At 51.0% G+C, this 20,258-nt stretch overlaps 2 protein-coding genes across 2 annotated transcripts; one reads left to right on the top strand and one right to left on the bottom strand.

The window, feature by feature from the left end:
- The first annotated feature begins 1,655 nt into the window (after positions 1–1,655).
- Rp1l1 (RP1 like 1) lies at positions 1,656–11,065 on the top strand. The gene is made up of 4 exons (XM_045130548.1): positions 1,656–2,273; positions 5,118–5,259; positions 6,234–7,040; positions 7,704–11,065. The coding sequence occupies exons 1-4, from the start codon at positions 1,656–1,658 to the stop codon at positions 11,063–11,065; spliced, it is 4,929 nt and encodes a 1,642-aa protein (XP_044986483.1).
- Positions 11,066–13,948: 2,883 nt separating this feature from the next.
- On the bottom strand, positions 13,949–14,455 carry LOC101606743 (heat shock protein HSP 90-beta-like). The gene has a single exon (XM_045130547.1). The coding sequence runs from the start codon at positions 14,453–14,455 to the stop codon at positions 13,949–13,951; it is 507 nt and encodes a 168-aa protein (XP_044986482.1).
- Positions 14,456–20,258: the final 5,803 nt, after the last annotated feature.

Below are 20,258 nucleotides of genomic sequence, written 5' to 3'. Positions count from 1 at the left end.
CTCGACGTGCGTTTGCAGCAGATGAGGCTCCTGTACTGGCTCTGAGCACCTGTGAGTTGGGAAGACACTGTCCCTGACCACAGGTGCTCAAGGTGCCTGCTGGCCAACAGGTCTAAGGCGGCCAGAAGGTTCTGCGAAGTATCTGCATTGTTAATCTGATGTATTTCCTGGGCTCTGATCTGTGCCTGGCACAGGGCTGGACACTCTGGGGAGGGCGAACTACTCTCCAGTTATACTATACTGAAAATGGGGTTGTTCCAGCAGGGGATGTGGGGGTGCTTCACAAAGAGGAAAGTCACAGCAGGGTACAGTAGGGCCACCACCCGGGAGAACCTTAGAATCATGCAGTGGGGAAGAAGAGGCGAGTCTCACGGTGGTGGGGGACCAGTGGGGAAAGCCCTTGAGTGGTGGGGGTAAAGGGCGAGAAACTTTTCCTGCAACTATTGGGGAGCCATGGGAAACATTCAGTTGGTGTCAGAACACTCTGGCTGGCAGCAAAGGGAAAAACAGAGTGGAGCATGAGGTATATGGAAGGGTTTTATGAGAGCATGTCATAGGGCCGTAGGAGTAGGAATGGACCGTGGAGCTGTTTCGTTCCTCACTCCCCCATGTGGGTGACCGAGGGCTCATGGTGCCTCTTGCAAGGGAAGAAAATGGGGCACAAAGGACTGCATCCTTTCTGGGTTTTATAGACTCGAGTTCTAAGTCTCCTCTGATACCAAGGAGTTTGAGACTGGTGCTTCGGGCCCAGCTCTCCCCATGGCGGCAGAGCAACGGAGTCTAGAGAAGTGTTAATAGATGTATGTGGCCATGCTCAGCTTTTTACATGGGTTCTGGATAGTTGAACTTGGCAGTCTCCAGCCTTGAGAGGCCCTCATGCTTAACCAGCAAGCACCCTTACCTGCTGAGCCATCCCCCAGCCCCACAACCAGCTTTTATGTGGGTCTGGGGATCTGAACTTGGGTCCTCATTCTATGTGGCAAGTGCTTTACCCACTGAACAATCTCCCCAGCCCCTCTCCCCACTTCTTTAGAAAACACTAGGGTATTCAGTGAAGTTTAGAGCTCACAAAAGAGGGCAAGAGAGGCAACAAGAGAAAGGAAAAAAAATTATTTTTTTGTTTTATTTTTATTTATTTGATAGTGACAGAGAGAAAGAGGCAGAGAGAGAGAGAGAGAGAGAGGGTGCACCAGAGCCTCCAGTCACTGCAAACGAACTCCAGACACATGTGCCCCTTGTGAATCTGGCTAAGGTGGGTCCTGGGGAATTGAGCCTCGAACCAGGGTCCTTAGGCTTCACAGGCAAGCGCTTAAATGCTAATCCAACTCTGCAGCCCGAAACAATACTTTTGATCCTTGCTCTGTGCCAGGCACTTTAGCTGCATTAATTCATTTAGTTATCATAGCTGCTATGCAAACCAAAGCGCAGCTTAATTCTACAAATGGGAGCCATCCCCATCCAGGTTATTTCATTGCCCTTCTGGGCCACATTGGACAGCAAGTGGTGGGGTTTGAACTCAGCTCTGTCAGTGTCAAACCTCTACTTTTCACCCAGATGGATTTTTTAAAAATAAAAAGCTGCCCTTGCACGGGAAATTTGCAGCCTAGGAGCTGCCCTCTTCCTTTTTCTGTTCCAGCTGTGTGGGCCACAACATCATGACCAGCACCCCAGGAGACGCAAATGACACCCAAAGTCCGAGCCACCGGCAGTGCCTCCTGCCCTCTGTGGCTCCCACTCCCTCTGTCACTGAGGTCACCCCAGCCAAGAAGATAACCTTCCTCAAGCGAGGGGATCCCCAGTTTGCTGGCGTGCGCCTGGCCGTTCACCAGCGCACCTTCAAGACCTTCAGCGCCCTGATGGATGAGCTGTCTCGGCGTGTGCCCCTCTCCTTTGGGGTGCGCTCCGTCACGACACCCAGGGGCTTGCACAGCCTCAGTGCCCTGGAGCAGCTGCAAGATGGGGGCTGCTACTTCTGCTCTGATAAGAGGCTCTCTAAGACCCCCAGAGGACCCGAGCGGCCGCTGAGGAGAAACCCCTCCACTGTGCCATCACGGGGCTTTGAAGGGGGGCGTGAGGAGCCAGGGACGGCCTCTTCCTGGAAGGCTCCCACAGCCCAGAGGAGGATGACACTGTTGAAGAACGGGGACCCTACATGCCAGCAAACAGTCGTTCTCAGCCACAGGAATACCAGGAACCTGGCAGCCTTCCTCAGGAAAGCCTCGGATCTTTTGCACTTTCCCGTGAAGCAGGCGTACACAACCAGTGGGAAAAAGGTAGGCTGTTCAGTCAGACATTTTTTAAAAGTTTTTTTTTTTTCTGATTTATTTTTTTACTTTTTTTTAATGAGAGAGAGAGAGAGAGAGAATGGACGCGCCACTGCAAACAAACTCCAGATGCATGTGCCACCATGTGCATCTGGCTTACTTGGAACCTGGAGGATTGAACCTGGGTCCTTAGGCTTCGCAGGCAAGTGTCTTAACCACTAAGCTACCTCTCCAGCCCAAGTCAGGCCTTTTCTTTTTTTCCTTTTTCTTTCTTTCTTTCTTTTTTTTTTTTTCTGGTTTTTTGAGGTAGGGTCTCACTGTAGCCCAGGCTGACCTGGAATTCACTCTGGAGTCTCAGGGTGGCCTTGAACTCACGGTGATCCTCCTACCTCTGCCTCCCGAGTGCTGGTATTAAAGGCGTGCGCCACCACGTCTGGCTCAGGCCTTTTCTTAAACAGTTTCCTGAGGTGTGCAGTCCTGGAAAGCACTGAGGAAGAGGGTGTTTGAGAAGTAGGCTGGTGTTGGGCACGCACATTCATGAGGCGGCTAAGACTCTCCTCCCCTTTGGGTAGGTAAGCAAGGCGCAGAGGCTGTTTGAGCGTAGTTGCACATCCAGTAAAAGTTAGAGCTACTGGCCTCAGCGGTGCTGAGGTCATAATTCATGAATGTGCCAGGATTATGGAGTATTTATCACATGCTGGTATGCCCTACTTAGGGATATTGACAAATGAGACTAGGCCCTTGCCTTTAGTTAGCCCAGCAGGGGATGTAGTAAGACACAACATAAATTAATGGGAGAAAAAGAAGATACTAGAATTTTTGTTTTTGTTGTTTAGTTTTCAAGGTAAGGTCTCACTCTAGCCCAAGATGACCTGGAATTCACTCTGTAGTCTCAGAGTGGCCTTGAACTCATGGCTTCCCAAGTGCTGAGCTTAAAGGCATACGCCACCACGTCCACTGATACGAGATTTTGTATGTGAGCAGGCTAGAGGACAGCCTTGGCTATCGCGCCTCAAGAATGTTATTCACTTCTTTTGAGACAGGGTCTCTCACTGGCCTGGAGTTTGCCAATTAGGCTGACTGCCAGTGAGCTGCAGGGGATCTGTCTGTGTCTGCCTCACCTTCCTGGGGTGACAAACATGTACTGCTCACTATGCTTGGCTTTCTGACATGGGTTTTGGGGATCAAACTCAGGTTCTCATGCTTGCATGAGCAATCTCCACAGCTGGGATTTTTACCTACATCTGCTGCAGAGCTATTAGAGTCTCTGTAAACATAGTGAGCGCATCTCTCCCCGCAGGTTCTCTGCTGGCTGAGCACTTGATGTTCTGTTGCCATGGACCCTGGGTTCTGTCTGTCTCTGGGAATAAGGGCGTTTAGTGACACTCCCAGCTCTTTCCCTAGGAGAAGTGAAGCATTGTTGTGTCTATTAATGGGTAAACTTGAGGCATGACCATAGTTTTGAGATGGGTTAGAACTCTGTGAAGGAATGTACTTGCAGCTTGAAAACATACTTCTGCTGAACTGAGCTGGGAGATCTAGAATACAACAAAGTTATGTATGACTTGGGAGGAGTTATGTGTCCCTTAGAAAAACACTAAAAGAGCATGACTGTTGGAACACATAGTAAGAATCTGCTCAATTTTGCAAGAAACGGATGAACTGTCTTCCAAAGCAGCTGTGCCATTCCTCTTTTTGTCCCTATCAGGGACATGTGAACACTCCGGGCGCTCCACATCCTCCTCAGCATTTGATGACGTCAGGGATCTGGAGTTTGGACATTCTAGTAGCTCTGTAGTGTTGTCTCTGGGCTAATTACAAGCCTTTCTAGATAGAAATAATGGGAAAGAGCACATTTTATACTTTAGAGACGTAAATAAATCCCTTACCACTGCGAATTGCAATTCAGGTTAGCAATAGTGCAAGCTTTCCGCTATGCAGGGCCTCTGTAGCCAGGTGATATCCTCCAAGGATGGGGTACAGTTTGCTTGAATAGAACCGGGGAGTGATGTGGCCTGCTCAGCTCTGAGCCGGGAGTAGGCAGGGACACTTCCTGCTGGTGGGTCTAGGGGAGGAACAGGAGTGCATCGCAGCAGTCAGGTAGGGAAGGATCCCCTGGGACAGCAGTGCTTTGCTCTTGGGTTTCGGCAGAGGCGATGGGCTCAGACTGTACAGGAGAACATGACGGGCTGTCATGGAAAACTAAAGGGGACACTTCATCTGGAAAAATGCCAGTGCAGTAAATCATGTACCCACATGGGTGCTGGGGAGCTTTCCTCTATAGGTGTTTTAGAAACCATATTCTAGGGCTGGAGGGATGGCTTAATGGTTAAGGCATTGACCAGCAAAGCCAAAGGACCCAGGTTTGATTCCCCAGGACTCACGTTAGCCAGATGCACAAGGGGGTGCACGTGTCTGGAGTTCATTTGCAGTGGCTGGAGGCCCTGGGGCACCAATTCTTTCCCTCTCTCTCTCTCTCTCTCTCTGTCTCTCTCTCTCCCTCTTTGTCAAATATATATATAATTTTTAAAAAAGAAACCATATCTAGAGGTAGGTGTGTGGGAAGGAAAGCAACCTAAAGGCCTTGGCTTCTTTTCCATTGCAAGTGGCCTGTGGTCACAGATGCTCAGCTGGTAGAATGGAGGCTGTGGAGGGAGAAAGAGACAGAGAAAGAGATCCCATGGGGGTTGTCACCCTCCAGCTAGTAATATAGACGTCATGGGGCTCAGGCACCTAAGGTAGGATGTGTAAAGATCAGAATGGCTGGGGAGAGGGGCTTCCTCGTCCCTGGGCCTCCGGAGGCAGAGGAGCCCCTGCAGGCTTGGCTCCCGACTCCACGCTCTCTTCCTGCAGGTAGACACTCTGCAGACTCTGTTGCAGGGCCCCTCGGTGCTGGTTTGCGCAGGGAACGAGGCCTTCAGACATCCAGCAGTGGAAAATAACCAAGGAAACAGGATGGACGCATTGTCTGGTGTGACTGCCCGGAGCAAAACTGGTGAGTGGGTCTCAGGGCTTTCTGCTTTTGTTTGCTCTGGGTGGTGGTTCACAGGCCTGGCAGGCAACACAGAAAATGTGTCGTGGCTCAGTTCTGGGGCCTTCCAGCCTTTGGGGTCTCTCTTGCTTCTTCCTCCTTTTCACCATCAGCGTTAAGTGGGCAGATTGGGCAGGACATTGTTGGGGATGTGACAGATCAGTGTGGGAGTGGGATTTTCTTTTCTTTCTTTCATTCTTTCTTTTTTAGAGAGAGGGAATGGGGGGGAGAGAATTGGCATGCCAGGGCCTCAGCCACTAAAATCAAACTCCAGATGCTTGTACCACCAAGGGGGCATGTGCGACCTTGTGCTTGCCTCACCTTTGTGTGTCTGGCTTCCATGAGAACTGGAGAGTCATTGAACCTGGGTCCTTAGGCTTCATAGGCAAAGCGCCTTAACCACTAAGCCATCTCTCCAGCCCGCGCTCAAGGATTTTAGTGTTGAAAATAACTATCATGAATCGTAGTTCACCTGACATCGTGGAGACAGTGGGTCCTGTGCATGTAGCACTTACAACCTGTAGAGTTATGACTGTCTTGGGCACAACTTTGGTGGTCTGCAGAATACAATACCTTGACTGTGGGCCATCCATCTAGACATATACTCAACCACTTGTCCATCCCAAAAGCCCACACAGTGTTATAGTCTCATCTTTGTCATTAAAAAAAAAAAAAAAAACTGATAAGTTTCTTCTACAGATCAAGAACCAGCCTGGCTCAAAGCCACCAGCTGATTGCTGGTGGCATGGAGGTTACATTCAGACTTGCTTCTTTCTGCTAAGTTCTGTGGCTCTGACCAGTGGCTCACAGGACAGTCCTCACTGACCAGCTCTGTCCTTGTCTTCCAGCAGATCATTTTCATTGTTGTTCTTTCCCGGGTGCTGTCCAGGAACTCACTGCCTTTTTTTCTCCCCCCTTACTCTTCTCTTGTACTCCAGGTCTTGGGGGACCAAGGGCCAGGCAGAGCGTGATCCACTCAAGGTCCAGGACTGGTGGCAGGCTGCAGCTGTCTGAGAGGTCTGGTCTTGGTAATTGCTTGGCATCTGGGCATCATGACTGGGTGGGGCCTGCCACGGACAGTTGCCCTCAGGACACGCCTGCCGCGCCTGGCGCTTTGATGGTTGGTGATGATGTGGAGAAGAAGGTGTGCATGAACGAGGATGGAAGCCTCTCTGTGGAGATGAAAGTCCGCTTCCAGCTCTTGGGTGAGGATGCGCTGAGATGGTCCCAGAGGGCAGGGCACAACAGTGTCCTCACGGCGGCCAGTAGGGCGGGCCGGGTCTTGGAGGAGGCCCACCCCCTCTGCTACAGACAAGAGGGCCACCCATGGGGCTTCTTGGAACCCAGGGCACAAGGACTGGGTCCCTGTGAGGTAGGATGCCAGCGAGTATTTGATCGAGGCCAGCAGCAGCCAGGGTCCAGCTATGACATCTGGAGGAATCCTTTGGCTACCTCCCAAGGAGAAAGGCCAGCTCCTCGAAGGAGGTGGGGACTGGCCCAGTTAGCCCACTGTAGGGGCCGCTGGATCCAAGGGTTTGATGTCAGGAAAAGGTATGACAAGGACAGTAGCAACCCGGCCTCAAATCCTGGGCACCCTGAAAATATCCAGGCAAGCTCCCACTGTCCCCAGTCCCCAGAAGGTGGGGTGGGCAGTGATAGCCCATGTCCAACCTCCTCTGCTGCTTCCCGGAGTGAGGCTGAGCTGGAAACTGGCAAGGGCCTATGTCCAAAAGAGCCAGGGCCAGGTGTCTGGGGACAGTGCCAATGCTTAAGGCCTGGGGCCCAAGATATGGAAAGAACCCGTTCTGATACATCAGCCAGTGCTGGGTCTCATGAGGAGTCCAGCGAATGGAGTGATGGGCACCAGAGCTGCCTGAGCCAGGCAAGGGCTGCGGCTTCCCAGGGGAAGGCCACCCATATTGACAGCCCCCATGTTCCCCTCCTGCGTCCCTCCTCTGTGAGCCACATGGTTGTTCCATTAAACAAGCATGGACAGGGCACCAGGTCCTGCCAAGACAGGGGTGGTCCTGGGCAGAGTCTGCCTGTGGTCCCAGGCCATTGTACCTCTTGTGATGCAGTGGGCACTGCTTACCCAACTCTTACCGCTACTCCATCCCAGAGGGGGAAGAGAAGGCAGAAGAGGCCAGCTAGTGCTGTGTGCATCCCTGTACATTGCTGTGTGGCCCAGCGAGGCCATGACGGGCAGTGTCACCAGTGCAGGGACACTCACTGCTCGCTGGCCTCACCAGAGGCTCTGCAAGTGCCAAGGCCTCCAGAAAAAGGAAGGGTCTGCTCCCGTGGCCCAGACCCACAGTGTCCTAAGAACTCATCCAGGGCTAGAAATCAGGCTTCCAGAGACCCAGGATCGCCGTCTTCCAGCTCCTTTGACTCTCAGGACTTGCCCACAGCCAGCAGAGCCACCATTCCACACATGAGTAACACAGACCATGCTTCCGGCTCCAACCGCTCCACAGAGTCAGCGGGGGCCACTGAACACAGGGCACACTCCTCGGCTCCCACACTTGCCCACACAGATGGCGCTGGTGGGTTGGGGGACAAGGCAGGAGGTAACCCCGAGTCTCCATCATCCTCTGCTTTGCTGGGAGGATGTCCTGAGGCAGGAGAGCCAGGAGTCCACCAAGACGGCTGCCGTTCACAGCTCGCAGCATCCTCTATCCTTGGGACTCCTAGTGGTCAAACACAGGCCCCTTTCTCTGAGGCTTGCTGGGTTGGCAGCAGTTACTGCCCCACTCCCCCCGGGGAGCGACCCTGTGCCAAGAAGCACCCTTCAAGCAGCGGCAGCACGAGCAGTGGCCAACAAAGGGTTGATGACAATGCCAGGCCCAGGAGAGTTTTGCTGGGAAAGTCCCCTGGCGCCAGGGAAAGCTTTGAAGAACAGGAGGAAGATGATGGTGGCATGACACCCTATGCTCTGCCCTCCGCTTCCCCGGATGCTGTGGTTCGTGAATGGCTAGACAACATCCCAGAAGAGCCAGTACTCATGACATATGAGACGGCAGGTGAGACCACAGAGGTGGCCGGTGATGAGACAAAAGTCTCAGAGGAGGACCCTCGGGATGACGGTTCTCCAAAAGGCCCAGGGGAGTTGGCTGAAGCCAGACAGCAGCTTCTAGAAGGGGACACAGGTTTGCACCCAGATCCAGCTGAAGTCCTCCCAGTGACTGGTGATGCACTCCCCAAATCAGGAGATGGTCCCCATCAGGATGCAGATCCAGGTGACGTGTCTCAGGACCCTGCAGAGGTTAAAGGGAGAGAAGGGACCTCCGTGGTTGGTGATGTGAGCCCTCGTGTACTCCCCAACAAGGTTTCTGTCTCCACACAGATCATGAAGGCCCTGCTGGGCTCCAAGCAAGGCCGGCCCAGCAGCCTGCCAGAGGTCTCTGGTACAGTGGCCCAAAGGCTCAGCCACTCAACCAGGGCCCTCATCACCTGCCTTGCCAGGCTTCACTTCTTTGATGAGGATCTTGGGCCGCTGGCTGGGAAAATGAGGCTAGAAGATTCTCCTCGGCACCAGGAGCTGCTAAGTATCTCCCAATCCCTGTGGCCAGGGAATGGGCTTGGACAAGGCCGGCTGGACTTGGGCCTCGGGAGGCTCACTTCCCACCAGGCTTTGCTGGGGTCTGAGAACTTCACACCCACCTCCTCCTCTGGTGTAGATGTGAGCAGTGGCTCTGGAGGATCCGGTGAGGGCAGTGTGCCCTGTGCTGTGGACACCATCCTGGTCCCCGAGAGGATGGAGCCACCCTTGACCACCTCTTCCCAAAGGCCTACTTTCAAAACTCAGGGGCACCCAGAGGTGTCCAGTTGTTCCACAGAGTCATCCAACTCTCAAGTGTGGGCTCTTGCACCAAGCAGAGAGGAAACAGAAAGAGGTGGCACAGAGCAGGAGCAGATGCTGGACAATGTTTTGGAACATTCTGGAATGATGCAGGAGGAAGAGGAACAATTAGAAGAGAGAGAAGAAATAGGAAGAGAGAGGCCACAAGAAGAGGGTCTGGGAGAGGAGTCTTTTCCAGAAAAGGTTGAAGTCAGCAGCCGGGAACTGTTGGGAGCTGGTTCTCAGGATGGGGAGGGCTCACCAGAGGACAAAGAAGTACTCAAAGAGGAAACAGAACCTTCAGAGCTGAGTCCCCCAGGTCAGGGAGAAGAACCTACCAAACCCCCTTACCATCTCAGCGAGAGAGACTCAAATGCTACCGGGTGTCAGAGTGGCCCCAGATTGGCTCCTGGGTTGGAAGAACTGCCCAGAGCAGCTGGGATGGGCTGTGAACAGACCCAAGCTGAGTCCAGCCCAAGAACCAGGGAGACTAGCACGTTCACGGTCCACAAGGTGTCTCTGGATCCGGATGCCATCTGGGTGTCTAAGCTGCTGAGAAAGATGGAGAAGGCCTTCATGGCCCACCTGGCTAGCGCCACAGCTGAGCTGCGAGCCCGCTGGAGCCTGCAGAACAATGGCTTGCTGGACCAAATGGTAGTTGAGCTTGTGCAGGATGTGGGCCTGAGGCTCCAGGCGAGCACTGACAAGGAGCTCCGAAAGATCCAGAGCCGGGCAGGGAGGACAGTCCCGGGACCACCTCGAGAAGCCCTTCGGGGGCAGACATCCCTGCAGACGGAGCAGCGCAGGCGCCGCCTCCAGGGCCTGCGCAACTTCTCTGCCTTCCCTGGCCTGGGGCCCCTCTCCCTCACTCTGGAGGATGGGCCCGCTTACGGTGCAGCCTTGGGGACAAGGCCAGGTGGAGGGACCACTGGGGATGATTTTTGTCCCTGTGATGTTTGTATGAAGAAGAAATTGGCCTCCACGTCCTCCAAGGACACCGCGGTGGCTACCAGTGCACCTATCAGAAAGGCTTTTGACCTAAGGCAGATTCTACAGAGCAAGAAAGCAGGGTGTGGGGCTGGAGTGGAGGCCGGGCTGAGCCCTGAGAAGACGGGGATCCTGCTCCAGGGAGCTGGCAGGGCGCAAGAGCTCCAGCCGGCCCCACAAGCCGGTGAAGAATTGGAGGAGACAGGCGGCCAGAGGTCCAGCAGAGCGGAAGACACTGGGTTCCAAGAGGCAGAGAGAGGTGGTTACCACGAGCCTGAGAATGAGAAAGAGGGGAGAACCCACCCCTGCCTTGCCCATGCCATGCAAGACGCCTGGCAGCTAGAAGAGGGTGTGACGAAGACGGAAGGACCCTTGAGCCAGGGTTCTGGGGATGGGGGTGCTTCAGAGTCTATAGGACAAGAGGATGGTAACAGCCGCTCTGTAGAGAGTCAGGAAGCTGCAGGAGAGGGACAGCCAGAGGCAGAAGGAGGAATTCAGTGTGAGCAAGAAAATGCCCCTCAGGTTAGTCTAGGAGAGAGACCAAGAGGGGACGTTTTGGCAAACAGCAGCCTGGATCAAGAGGGACGGCTCCGCACGCCTCACCAAAGGCCAGGCTCCCAGGCCCAGGCAGCAGCGCGTGACTTCTCCAACGCTTCGTCCCTGAGCAACTGCTCACTGGTCTCTCAGAAGGGCTCAGAAAAAGACTGTCCAAGCAGAGACCTAAAGGACATCGGGGTTAAAGATAGCGGGGTCTTGCATACAGAGAGAAAAGTCACCACAATGTATCCAGAAAGTTCCACTTCTGAGCAAGAAGGAACCTTCTCGGGCCCAAGGACTCCAGAGCAAGAGACAGGTGAAGGCTGTGATGTGAGAGGCGAAAGATTTGCTTGTGTCCAGACAAGGGTCAGGGCAGATGGCTTTGATCAGCATGACTTAGATTTCTAGAATGATCGAATGGCAGGATGACCATAAACCTGGGAGCTGCTTGAACAACATTTTATTTAGAAACTCAGGTCACTGGGGGCATACAACGAACATAGACATGGACCAAGGATTTGTCAGCTAAGCCTAGTGATGAAGTATGTCATCCCATCTTCTTGGGAGGCTGAGGCAGGAGAATCACAAGTCCAGGGCCTGCCTGAGCTACAGGGAGAGTTCAAAGCCAGCCTGGACAACTTTAGTGAGACGCTGTGTCAATTTTACTTTTAAGAGGGGGTGGGGAATAGAGCTCAGTGGTAGAACACTTCCCTAGTATGTGGGAAGCCCTAGATGCAACCTCCAGAACATTCATAAGAAAAGTGACTTGCCAAGGACACAGCCCACACCACACTGTCTGGGATCTAATTCGGAGGCTTCAGAGAGGCTCAGGGTGTGTCCCACACACAGTGTGAAGAGGGGTTATCTGTAGACCTGACCAGTACCAGAGGTCAGTGGCCTCTCCGAGTGTCCACAGAGCCTAAGGGGATGGAAGTGGCTGGCAATGCTCTTCCAGTGGAGATTCTGTTTATGTTGGTTGATTTCCCTATTGACCCCTGTTTCTTTTCTCCTTGGCTGCTCGGCTCATTTGACTTTGAGATGCTCTTTTGTGGTTCTGGGTCATATATGTTGAGTCTGCAGATGCAGATATTGCAAGAAAGCAGATACATTCAGGGTCATTGGATAAAGCTTATTCACAGCCCCCAAATTGAAGCATTCCCCCCCCCTTAACTCATACTTTTAAAATGTACTTATTTATTTATTTATTTATTCAAGGGGCAGGAGGAGAATGGGTGCACCAATGCCTTCTGACACTGTAAACAAACTCCAGACACATGTGCCACTTAATAATGCACCTGGCTTTACATGAGTCCTGGGGAGTCAAACCTGGGGCATCAGGCTTTGCAAGTAAGCACCTTTAACTGCTGAGCCACTTCTCCAGCTCTAATTTATACTTTCTGGAAAAGAAAAATAGGGGAAAGCAAAAGAGCAGGAAGAAGACAAACATGATCGCCCATCAGCCCGTGATCAGAGTTTCTGGAAGCCACTGGATGCAATTCCTTCCATTTTCTCCAAGGGCTCTATAGTTATGCCATTGTTGGTATGCCATACCACTTTTCTAAAAGCTAAAGTACGTGAGGACCCACCAATTTATCTCAAAAACATTCATATACCCCTGAAAAATTGTCCATCATGAGAATATAAAATACTTTACCATCTCCTCTTATTGACTGAGACCACTTAGGTTGCCTTAAAATTATGTTTTCCAGCCGGGCGTGGTGGCGCACGCCTTTAATCCCAGCACTCGGGAGGCAGAGGTAGGAGGATTGCTGAGAGTTTGAGGCCACCCTGAGCCTATATAGTGAGTTCCAGGTCAGCCTGGACTAGCGTGAGACACTATCTCGAAAAAAAAAAAAAATTTTTTTTCCCTTTGAAACAAAGTCTTGTTATGAAGCTCGGGGTGGCCTAGAAATTGCTATGTAGCCCAGACTGACCCCATATATGAGATTCTCCTGTCTCAGCCTCCTCCATGCTGGGATGTCCGGGGATGACTAGCATGTACTGCCACAACCAGTTTAAAACTTTCTTTTCCGGGCATGATATGGTGAGTATGCTTGTAATCCCAGCAATCAGGAGGCTGGGGCAGGAGGATCATCATTAGTTCAAGGATAGCATGAGCTATGTAATGAAGCAAATATATATAGCAAAACCTTGTTTCAAAAAAATATATATATATCAGGGCTGGAGAGATGGCTTAGCGGTTAAGTGCTTGCCTGTGAAGCCTAGGGACCCCGGTTCGAGGCTCAATTCCCCAGGACCCACATTAGCCAGATGCACAAGAGGGTGCACACGTCTGGAGTTCATTTGCAGTGGCTGGAAGCCCTGGCACGCCCATTCTCTCTCTCTCCATCTGCCCTTCTCTCTCTCTCTCTCTGTCACTCTCAAATAAATAAAAATGAACAACAACAACAAAAAAAATCAGTGAGGCACGGTGGTGCCTGCCTTTTATCCCAGCACTCAGGAGACAGAGTTAAGAGCATTGCTGTGAGTTTAAGGCAAGCTTGAGACTAAATAGTGGATTCTTGGTCAGCCTGGGGTAGAGCAAGACCCTACCTCAAAAAATTAAAAAAATCAACAACACACACTTTTCTTCTCCTCAATTTCTGATTATTTCTTTAGGATAGATTCCTAAGCACGATATTGGAGGGTCAAATGATGTTGGCCTTTTTAGGACTCTTCATACACTTTGCTCTAGTTGTTTTTGTAAAGGTCAATACTAGTTAGCATCAGCGGGACTACTGAATGTCCATCAGCGTTTGGTATTGACCTTCAAATGGAGAGATCACTTGTTAATTGTATGGGCAAACATAGGAATTAATTTAATGTGTACTATTTTACATATGTTTGATGATTAATGAAATATTTGACTAATAATGAAATTAAAAATCTTTTTCTAGGTTTTTGCAAAATTGTTTCTTTATAAATTATATTATATTATATTCTTTATAAATTTTACTCAATTTCCCACTGAGGTCCTTGCTTTTTTCTTAAATGAATTGATTTACATGCATTTTTTGTTATTGGGTTTTCTTTTAAAATCAGTTGTTTTTTTTTGTATAAAACGGCATCTTCTTTATTTTGCATACTTTAATTTCAGAACAAAATAAAAAACAAAAACACAATACACAACACCCAACCTTGCTGTCGGGTGGGGGAGGGGCTTCCTGCCTAGACCAGGTCAGGAGAGAAGACCACTGGACTGTAGCAGAGGGAGCCAGGTGGGGCAGAGCCAGTCAAGGTTACCGCAGGAGCTCGGGCAACTATACAGAGGGCAGAGTTCCCACGGGGACTCTAGTCGGCTTCCTCCATGCGGGATGCATCCTCATTGCCCGCCAGCGGGGGAATCTCATCGGGAACAGCAGCGCTGGGCTCCTCTGAGGCCTCCTCATCTTCATCAATGCCTGACCCTAGCTTGATCATGCGGTAGATGCGGTGGGAGTGCATCTGGGGATCCTCCAGGGAGAAGCCAGAAGAGAGCAGAGCCGTTTCAAACAGCAGCACTACCAGGTCCTTGACGGCTTTGTCGTTCTTGTCGGCCTCAGCTTTTTGCCGCAGGGTCTCCACGATGGGGTGGTCAGGGTTGATCTCCAGGTGCTTTTTGGCCATCATGTAGCCCATTATGCAGTTGTCGCGAAGTGCCCGGGCCTTCATGATTCGCTCCGTGGTGGCTGTCCAGCCGTAGGTGCTGGTCACAATGCAGCAGGGCGAAGACACGAGCCTATAGGAGATTGTCACCTTCTCAACCTTCTTGTCCAAGATCTCCTTTTTTGACCTTTGAAAAATGCCCTCTGTCCGCATACTTCCACAGCAGGTCTTGGTCTGGGTCCTGCCTCAGTGTGGGGGAGCTGCTGGGTGGGGGCACAATTCATTGACTGGTTTTCACCCACTTCTGTGTCCCTAAGGACTTCATGAGATCTGGATTTACAAAAGTGGAGCATACGCCCAAGTACAGGAACTGGTCACTGGCAGTTTCAGTGTAGCTACCTAACCCAAAGGTGAGGGGGATTTGCTTGTCTGAAGTCATCTACTCCACAGGTAGATATGCCCTCTATAAAATCTGACTTGTGGTGTGGTGGTGCATACCTTTAATTCCAACACCCAGGAGACTTTCCATGAGTTCGAAGTCACCCTGAGACTACATAGTGTACCCCAGGCCAGCTTTGACTAGACCAAGACCCTATCTCAAGAAACAAAAACAAAACTAAAAAAAAAAAATAAGGATTCTAACTTCTAAAAATCTGACCTAGGGTGCTTAGCTTTCTATGAGGTCATTATTTAAGGGCATTACATTAATCACAGAAGTTGACCAGAATACATACATGCAACAACTTTTGTACATTTCAAGGTACAGTGTTGCTGGGTGCTGAGTTGGTTTCCAACAGTCAGTTACAATCAGTTGACAGTGACAGTGGGTGAAGGGCTGGGGAAGACCACACACTCAGGGTCACTTGTCAGAGTGGAGACGTGACTGGTCCCCAGCACTTCCCTGGAACTGATGGCATTGTGAACTTGGTCTGGATTTGGTGACATGCACAGTTGCTTAGCCCTTTTCCTCCTTTCCCCTACTGGTTGGCACGAAGCTCTGAGCATTCATCTTGGCTATAATTTGAGGTCCCCAATCATCCCAGAGACATCCCAAGGCCTTTGTTTCACTGCCCGCTGCCTCCCCAAGATTCCAGTGGCCGCCAGCCCCGTCTCTCCTGACCTGCATGCATTTCGCTGGAATGTGTGGTCCGTCTCCTAGCGTGAAAAGGACATGAGATCCAGGGTTGAAGGAACAAGGCTGAGATCCAGAGATTGCGTCCTAGATTCAACATCTGAGAAATGGGCTCAGCAGTGTTTCTCACCCAGTGCAGCATTGGAAGCAAATGATCAGGCTACAGAGACTTCATTTCATGGGCACTGGGGCAATCTCATCACTTCAGCCATAATTGCGGTGTGTGTTTTAATGCCTACCATACCCCAGGCACAACACTAGACCCTTCACAGAAGGGGTATGGTTTAATCTTTCCAGCACATCTGTCAGGAAACCAAGGCATAGAAGACATAATAAACCTGTCTAAATTGCAGCAGCAAGAAAGCTACAAAGCCGGGCTTTCAACTGAGATGTCACACTCTACCGTCCACACCCTTCTCCATTGTATCTTTTTATTTATTATTTTATTTTACCTTATTTTCAACTCAGGCTGTGCGAATAAGCAACTTAGCTAAAAAGCAGTCTATGCTTTGTTGAGTGAATTTCTTGCCAAATCGCGAAGACTTAAGAAAGTAATGTTGGCAAAGATTCTTTTCGCCAGACTAATTCATCAGATCCTTGGTGATTTTCTACTTCTGGATGGATATCAGGAGCCCGCAATCCCTGGTTTCATAGAGCCATGGGTCACACTAAAACTTAGCTCTCCGTGGGACACTCCTCAGTTACAAACTCACCTGCTCTAAGCCCTCAAATATTTCTGCCCTTTATATTTAAAAATCTGCTGTTAATGGACAACCCCAAGCTTTCTTCCATCTTGAAGATAAGGAGTTTTGTGACCTGCTAAGGTGGGGCACCTTGGTGTCTCCAACCTACTCCTTTCGCTAGGGTGTCCTCACTGCAAAAGCCTCTGCCACACATCTCTCAGGAAGGTAGCATTTCCATGGCCTTAGCTGGCTCTTGAATGATAACTGTTGCTCAAATGCTGCCCATGTGCTTGTAGTACTGGCAGTACGCAAAATCTTTTTAGCCTTGATAGTGGGGGAGGGGACCTACCTTTTTTATCCAGCTGGCAGGGATCAGAGGTTTCAGCCCACAAGAACCACCTTTCATTGTCCAGGAATCCACGCCCATGTCCAGGGGCCACACCCAGAGGATGGCCTTACTGGTCAGGGTAGGACTCCAGCTCCAAGCCTTTCAAAAGCCACGTGTGGAGTTTTCTGTTGAATGGGTTGGCCCATCCCTAAATTAGTTCAGCATCCATTGGCCAGATCCATCTTAGACAAGTGGTTACACAGCTCTGTGAGATTGTAACTGGCCCTTCTCTCATCTGAGCATCCCTCACGCAGAGGCCAGAGAAACCCGCAGAGCACACTGCAGAAGACACACCCGCTGCCTAGACGCTAGGGCGCGCACCCCTCTCCCTCAGGTCCCAGTTCCCTCTTAACCAAACCCTAGCATCTGAGTCTCCCCAGATACAGGCTTCATCTCCACTAACGACCACTCCTGTGGCCAGGGAAAAGTAGCCTGTCCCTAAGGCTGTATAGCCCTCGGCACAAGTGTCCACTTGCAGAGGGCTCCAGGCAGCCACAGGCCACTTGATTTGCCCTTTACCTTCATGGACCCCCCCAAAAAAAAAAACCACCCAGAGAGCTGTATGGAAAGGGACAGCTCTGCTCACAAAAAACATGAACCCTGGCATGTCCATTTCATCAAGCACCAGAGGAAAGTCACCTTAACACACCCTCCCCTCCTGCCACCCACACTGACAAGCCAGACCTTCACCCTCACCTGCCAGGAAGGGGCCTCATGCAGAGGCTGGGCCTCAACCCTCCCCCACACATATCCATTACACGCATGCATGCTTGCACACATGTGTACACCCAGCCACTACCATACACTCACGTGTATGTATGCTGTCATGCATGTATGCATACACACATACTCAAACATACCGTCACCTACTCCTGCCTGTGCACGTGTGTGTACGCTCTCACACATACACACGCAGCCACCCATTCACACACACACACACACACACACACACACACGCCACCCACAAACACAATGCACATAGTCACTCACTAATACCCAAGCTCATGCATGTGTTCTCACACATGATGCACACATACGTGCCCATGATTACCCCTGACTGCACACACACTCACGCACCCGCACACACACATACACTCACTCACACACAGGCTTCCTGGCGTCATTACATGGCCCGCCCCAAGGGACAGTGTAGGTCAGCCTGAGTTAGCCTCTCTCCCTACTCCATCTCCTGAGAAGCAATTAGGTAAAGATCCCACTCCCATCCCGACCTTGTCTCTAACCCCCATGTCCAGAACCCAGCTGGCAGCTCAAGTCCCTGGGGTTTGGTGGGGGGGGTGTCTCTGTATACAGATCTGGCTGCCAAGTCTCTGAGCTCATTCCCTCCCACCTCCAGCAGAGTGACTCACACCTTGTGCCAGTGGAAGCCAGGCCTGGCCCCTTGGCATCTCAGCCTTGTCTGCTCGTGGGTGCCCACCTGCAATACCACCCAAGGCCTGTGCTATAGCATCACCCCACTACCCCCACCCAAAGGACTCCCTAGATTGAACTAGCATGCTCAGCTTCATCTCTACCCACCGGGCACCACACGCTTCTCTAAGACTGGTCATGGCGCTTCAGCCTGGAACCTGCCAAGGGCACCTGGCCTGGGCCACCAGCCCCTAGCAGCAAGGCCATGGCTGGAAAGGCCTCGGTACAGCAGCTGGCTACTTCTCCTCTGCCTTTCCTCTTCCTCCCTCCTTCTCTCTGCTCTCCAGTACCAGTGGGCTATAGACCCAGTTCCCAGAGCTACCAGTAGCGAAGCAGAAGTGTGGGCTCAACCAGCCCACAGGCTCACCACTGCCTGGGCTAGGTGGCAGATGTTCTAGAAGGTACCTTGTCCTTCCTGAGCTTTACCTGAGACTCACATTGGTCTTTAGGACTCAGCTCTGTGGAGGAAGTTGCCTCCCACCTCCCGCCCCAGGCCCAGAAGCCATAGGCTCCCTCTGATCTGGGTGACAGGCCTATGGTCTGTGGCATTCCCAGCCCCATGCTGGGTCCACCTACAGCAGATTTTGGCCTCGGGCCCTGTGACGGGTGAAGTGACGGGCTCCTGTCCATGCTGAGCACCCAAGGTCTCTTCACAACCTCTGGGGCACACCTCCACATGTCTTTGTGTGGCCCCCCACACTGCTGAAGACACATGTGCACGGTGGCTTCCAAGAGACACGTGTCCTGGGGAGGTGGGCAGAGCCCGCTCTCCTGGCTTCTGACTCCTCATTGTGTTCCAGAGAGAGCGGGATAGTCTCTTCCCTTCTCTCCAGGCTGACTCGGGAGCGCCCTGCCTCCAGGTGTAGGGTGAACCGAGTGACTCTCAAAGCCCCATCAATCATGTTGTTCCAGGAAAGGACCAGGCTGAAAGGGAAAGGAAGGACACAGACTATGTCAGACACCTGCAGGGTGCAGGTGTGACTAATTTTCTGGGACAAGCTCAAGCCCCGCGTCCTCTTTTTTTTTTTTTTTTTTTTTCTGGCCCAGCACATAAGCTTGCCCTCACCTAAGGATTCACAAACCTAAAAGGACAGGTGGCTCTAAACAGCATTAAGGACCAGAGTAAAAGAAGGTTCTAGAGCAATGCTCCGCCATCATGGAACTTCAACTCTCTTCCTGCCGCAGCCTTTCCAGCACACCTGAGCTCCTCGTGTACGCCTCAGAATCAAACCATAGGAAGTCCTGAATGTAGCCACATGGCTCAATCTGAGAACTCAGAAGTCTGAGAAAGGAAGACTTCTGCAAGCTTGTGGCTGGCCTAGGTGACATAGTGAGTCCCAGGCTAGCCTGGACTAGAGTGAGGCCATGTTTAAAAATAAATAAATAGAGATGGCTTAGCAGTTAAGCGCTTGCCTGTGAAGCCTAAAGACCCTGGTTCAAGGCTTGATTCCCCAGGACCCATGTTAGCCAGATACACAAGGGGACGCATGCGTGTGGAGTTCCTTTGCAGTGGCTGGAGGCCCTGGTGTGCCCATTCTCTCTTTCTCCCTCTCTCTCTCTCTTTCTCTTTATCTGCCTCTTTCTCTGAGTGTTGCTCTCAAATAAATAAATAAAAATGAACAAAAAATAAATAATCAGGCTGTAGAGATGTCTCAGTGGTTAAGGTGTTTGCCTGCAAAGCCAAAGGACCCCAGTTCAATTCCCCAGGACCCACATAAGCCAGATGCACAACAGGGTGCATGCGTCTGGAGTTCGTTTGCAGTGGCTGGAGGCCCTGGCATGCCCATTCTACCTCTCTCTCTGCCTTTTTCCTCTCAAATAAATAAGTAAAAATAAAAATTTATTTTATTGATTTGCTTTAGTGTAGTCATTAGCTTGTTTGATGCAGAGCTATGCTTACTGGCATCCTAGTACAATGTAACCTAGCTTTGATTTGAATAGCAACCAACTACATTCTGACCTCATAACCAGAATCACTGCTATTTTTACCTTTTCTGTTCTCCATATATTATATTACTTGTGATTACTTGTACTTTTATAAATAATATGGCATTGCAGAAAATAAATATTTCACTTTGGATGAATTTAAAAAAATAAGATAAAATAAATTTTTTTTAAATTTATTTATTTGAGAGCGACAGACACAGAGAGAAAGACAGATAGAGGGAGAGAGAGGGAATGGGCGCGCCAGGGCTTCCAGCCTCTGCAAACGAACTCCAGATGCGTGCGCCCCCTTGTGCATCTGGCTAACGTGGGACCTGGGGAACCGAGCCTCGAACCGGGGTCCTTAGGCTTCACAGGCAAGCGCTTAACCGCCAAGCCATCTCTCCAGCCCTAAAATAAAATTTTTAAATAAATAAATAATTATCTTAATAAATGATATTT

This window comes from Jaculus jaculus, chromosome 12, assembly GCF_020740685.1.
Source record: "Jaculus jaculus isolate mJacJac1 chromosome 12, mJacJac1.mat.Y.cur, whole genome shotgun sequence".
NCBI lineage: Eukaryota > Metazoa > Chordata > Mammalia > Rodentia > Dipodidae > Jaculus > Jaculus jaculus.
Note: the sequence above shows the minus strand (reverse complement) of the source record. Positions and strands in the feature narration are given on the sequence as shown.

What these genes read in the sequence shown, in the direction of transcription:
- Rp1l1 (XM_045130548.1), top strand. Translation starts at nt 1,656, where the DNA reads ATGACCAGCACCCCAGGAGACGCAAATGACACCCAAAGTCCGAGCCAC. An exon ending in ACACAACCAGTGGGAAAAAG is followed by an intron (nt 2,274 to 5,117) that starts GTAGGCTGTTCA and finishes CTCTTCCTGCAG; the next exon opens with GTAGACACTCTGCAGACTCT. An exon ending in TCCAAAAGAGCCAGGGCCAG is followed by an intron (nt 7,041 to 7,703) that starts GTGTCTGGGGAC and finishes ACTTGCCCACAG; the next exon opens with CCAGCAGAGCCACCATTCCA.
- LOC101606743 (XM_045130547.1), bottom strand. Translation starts at nt 14,455, where the DNA reads ATGCGGACAGAGGGCATTTTTCAAAGGTCAAAAAAGGAGATCTTGGAC.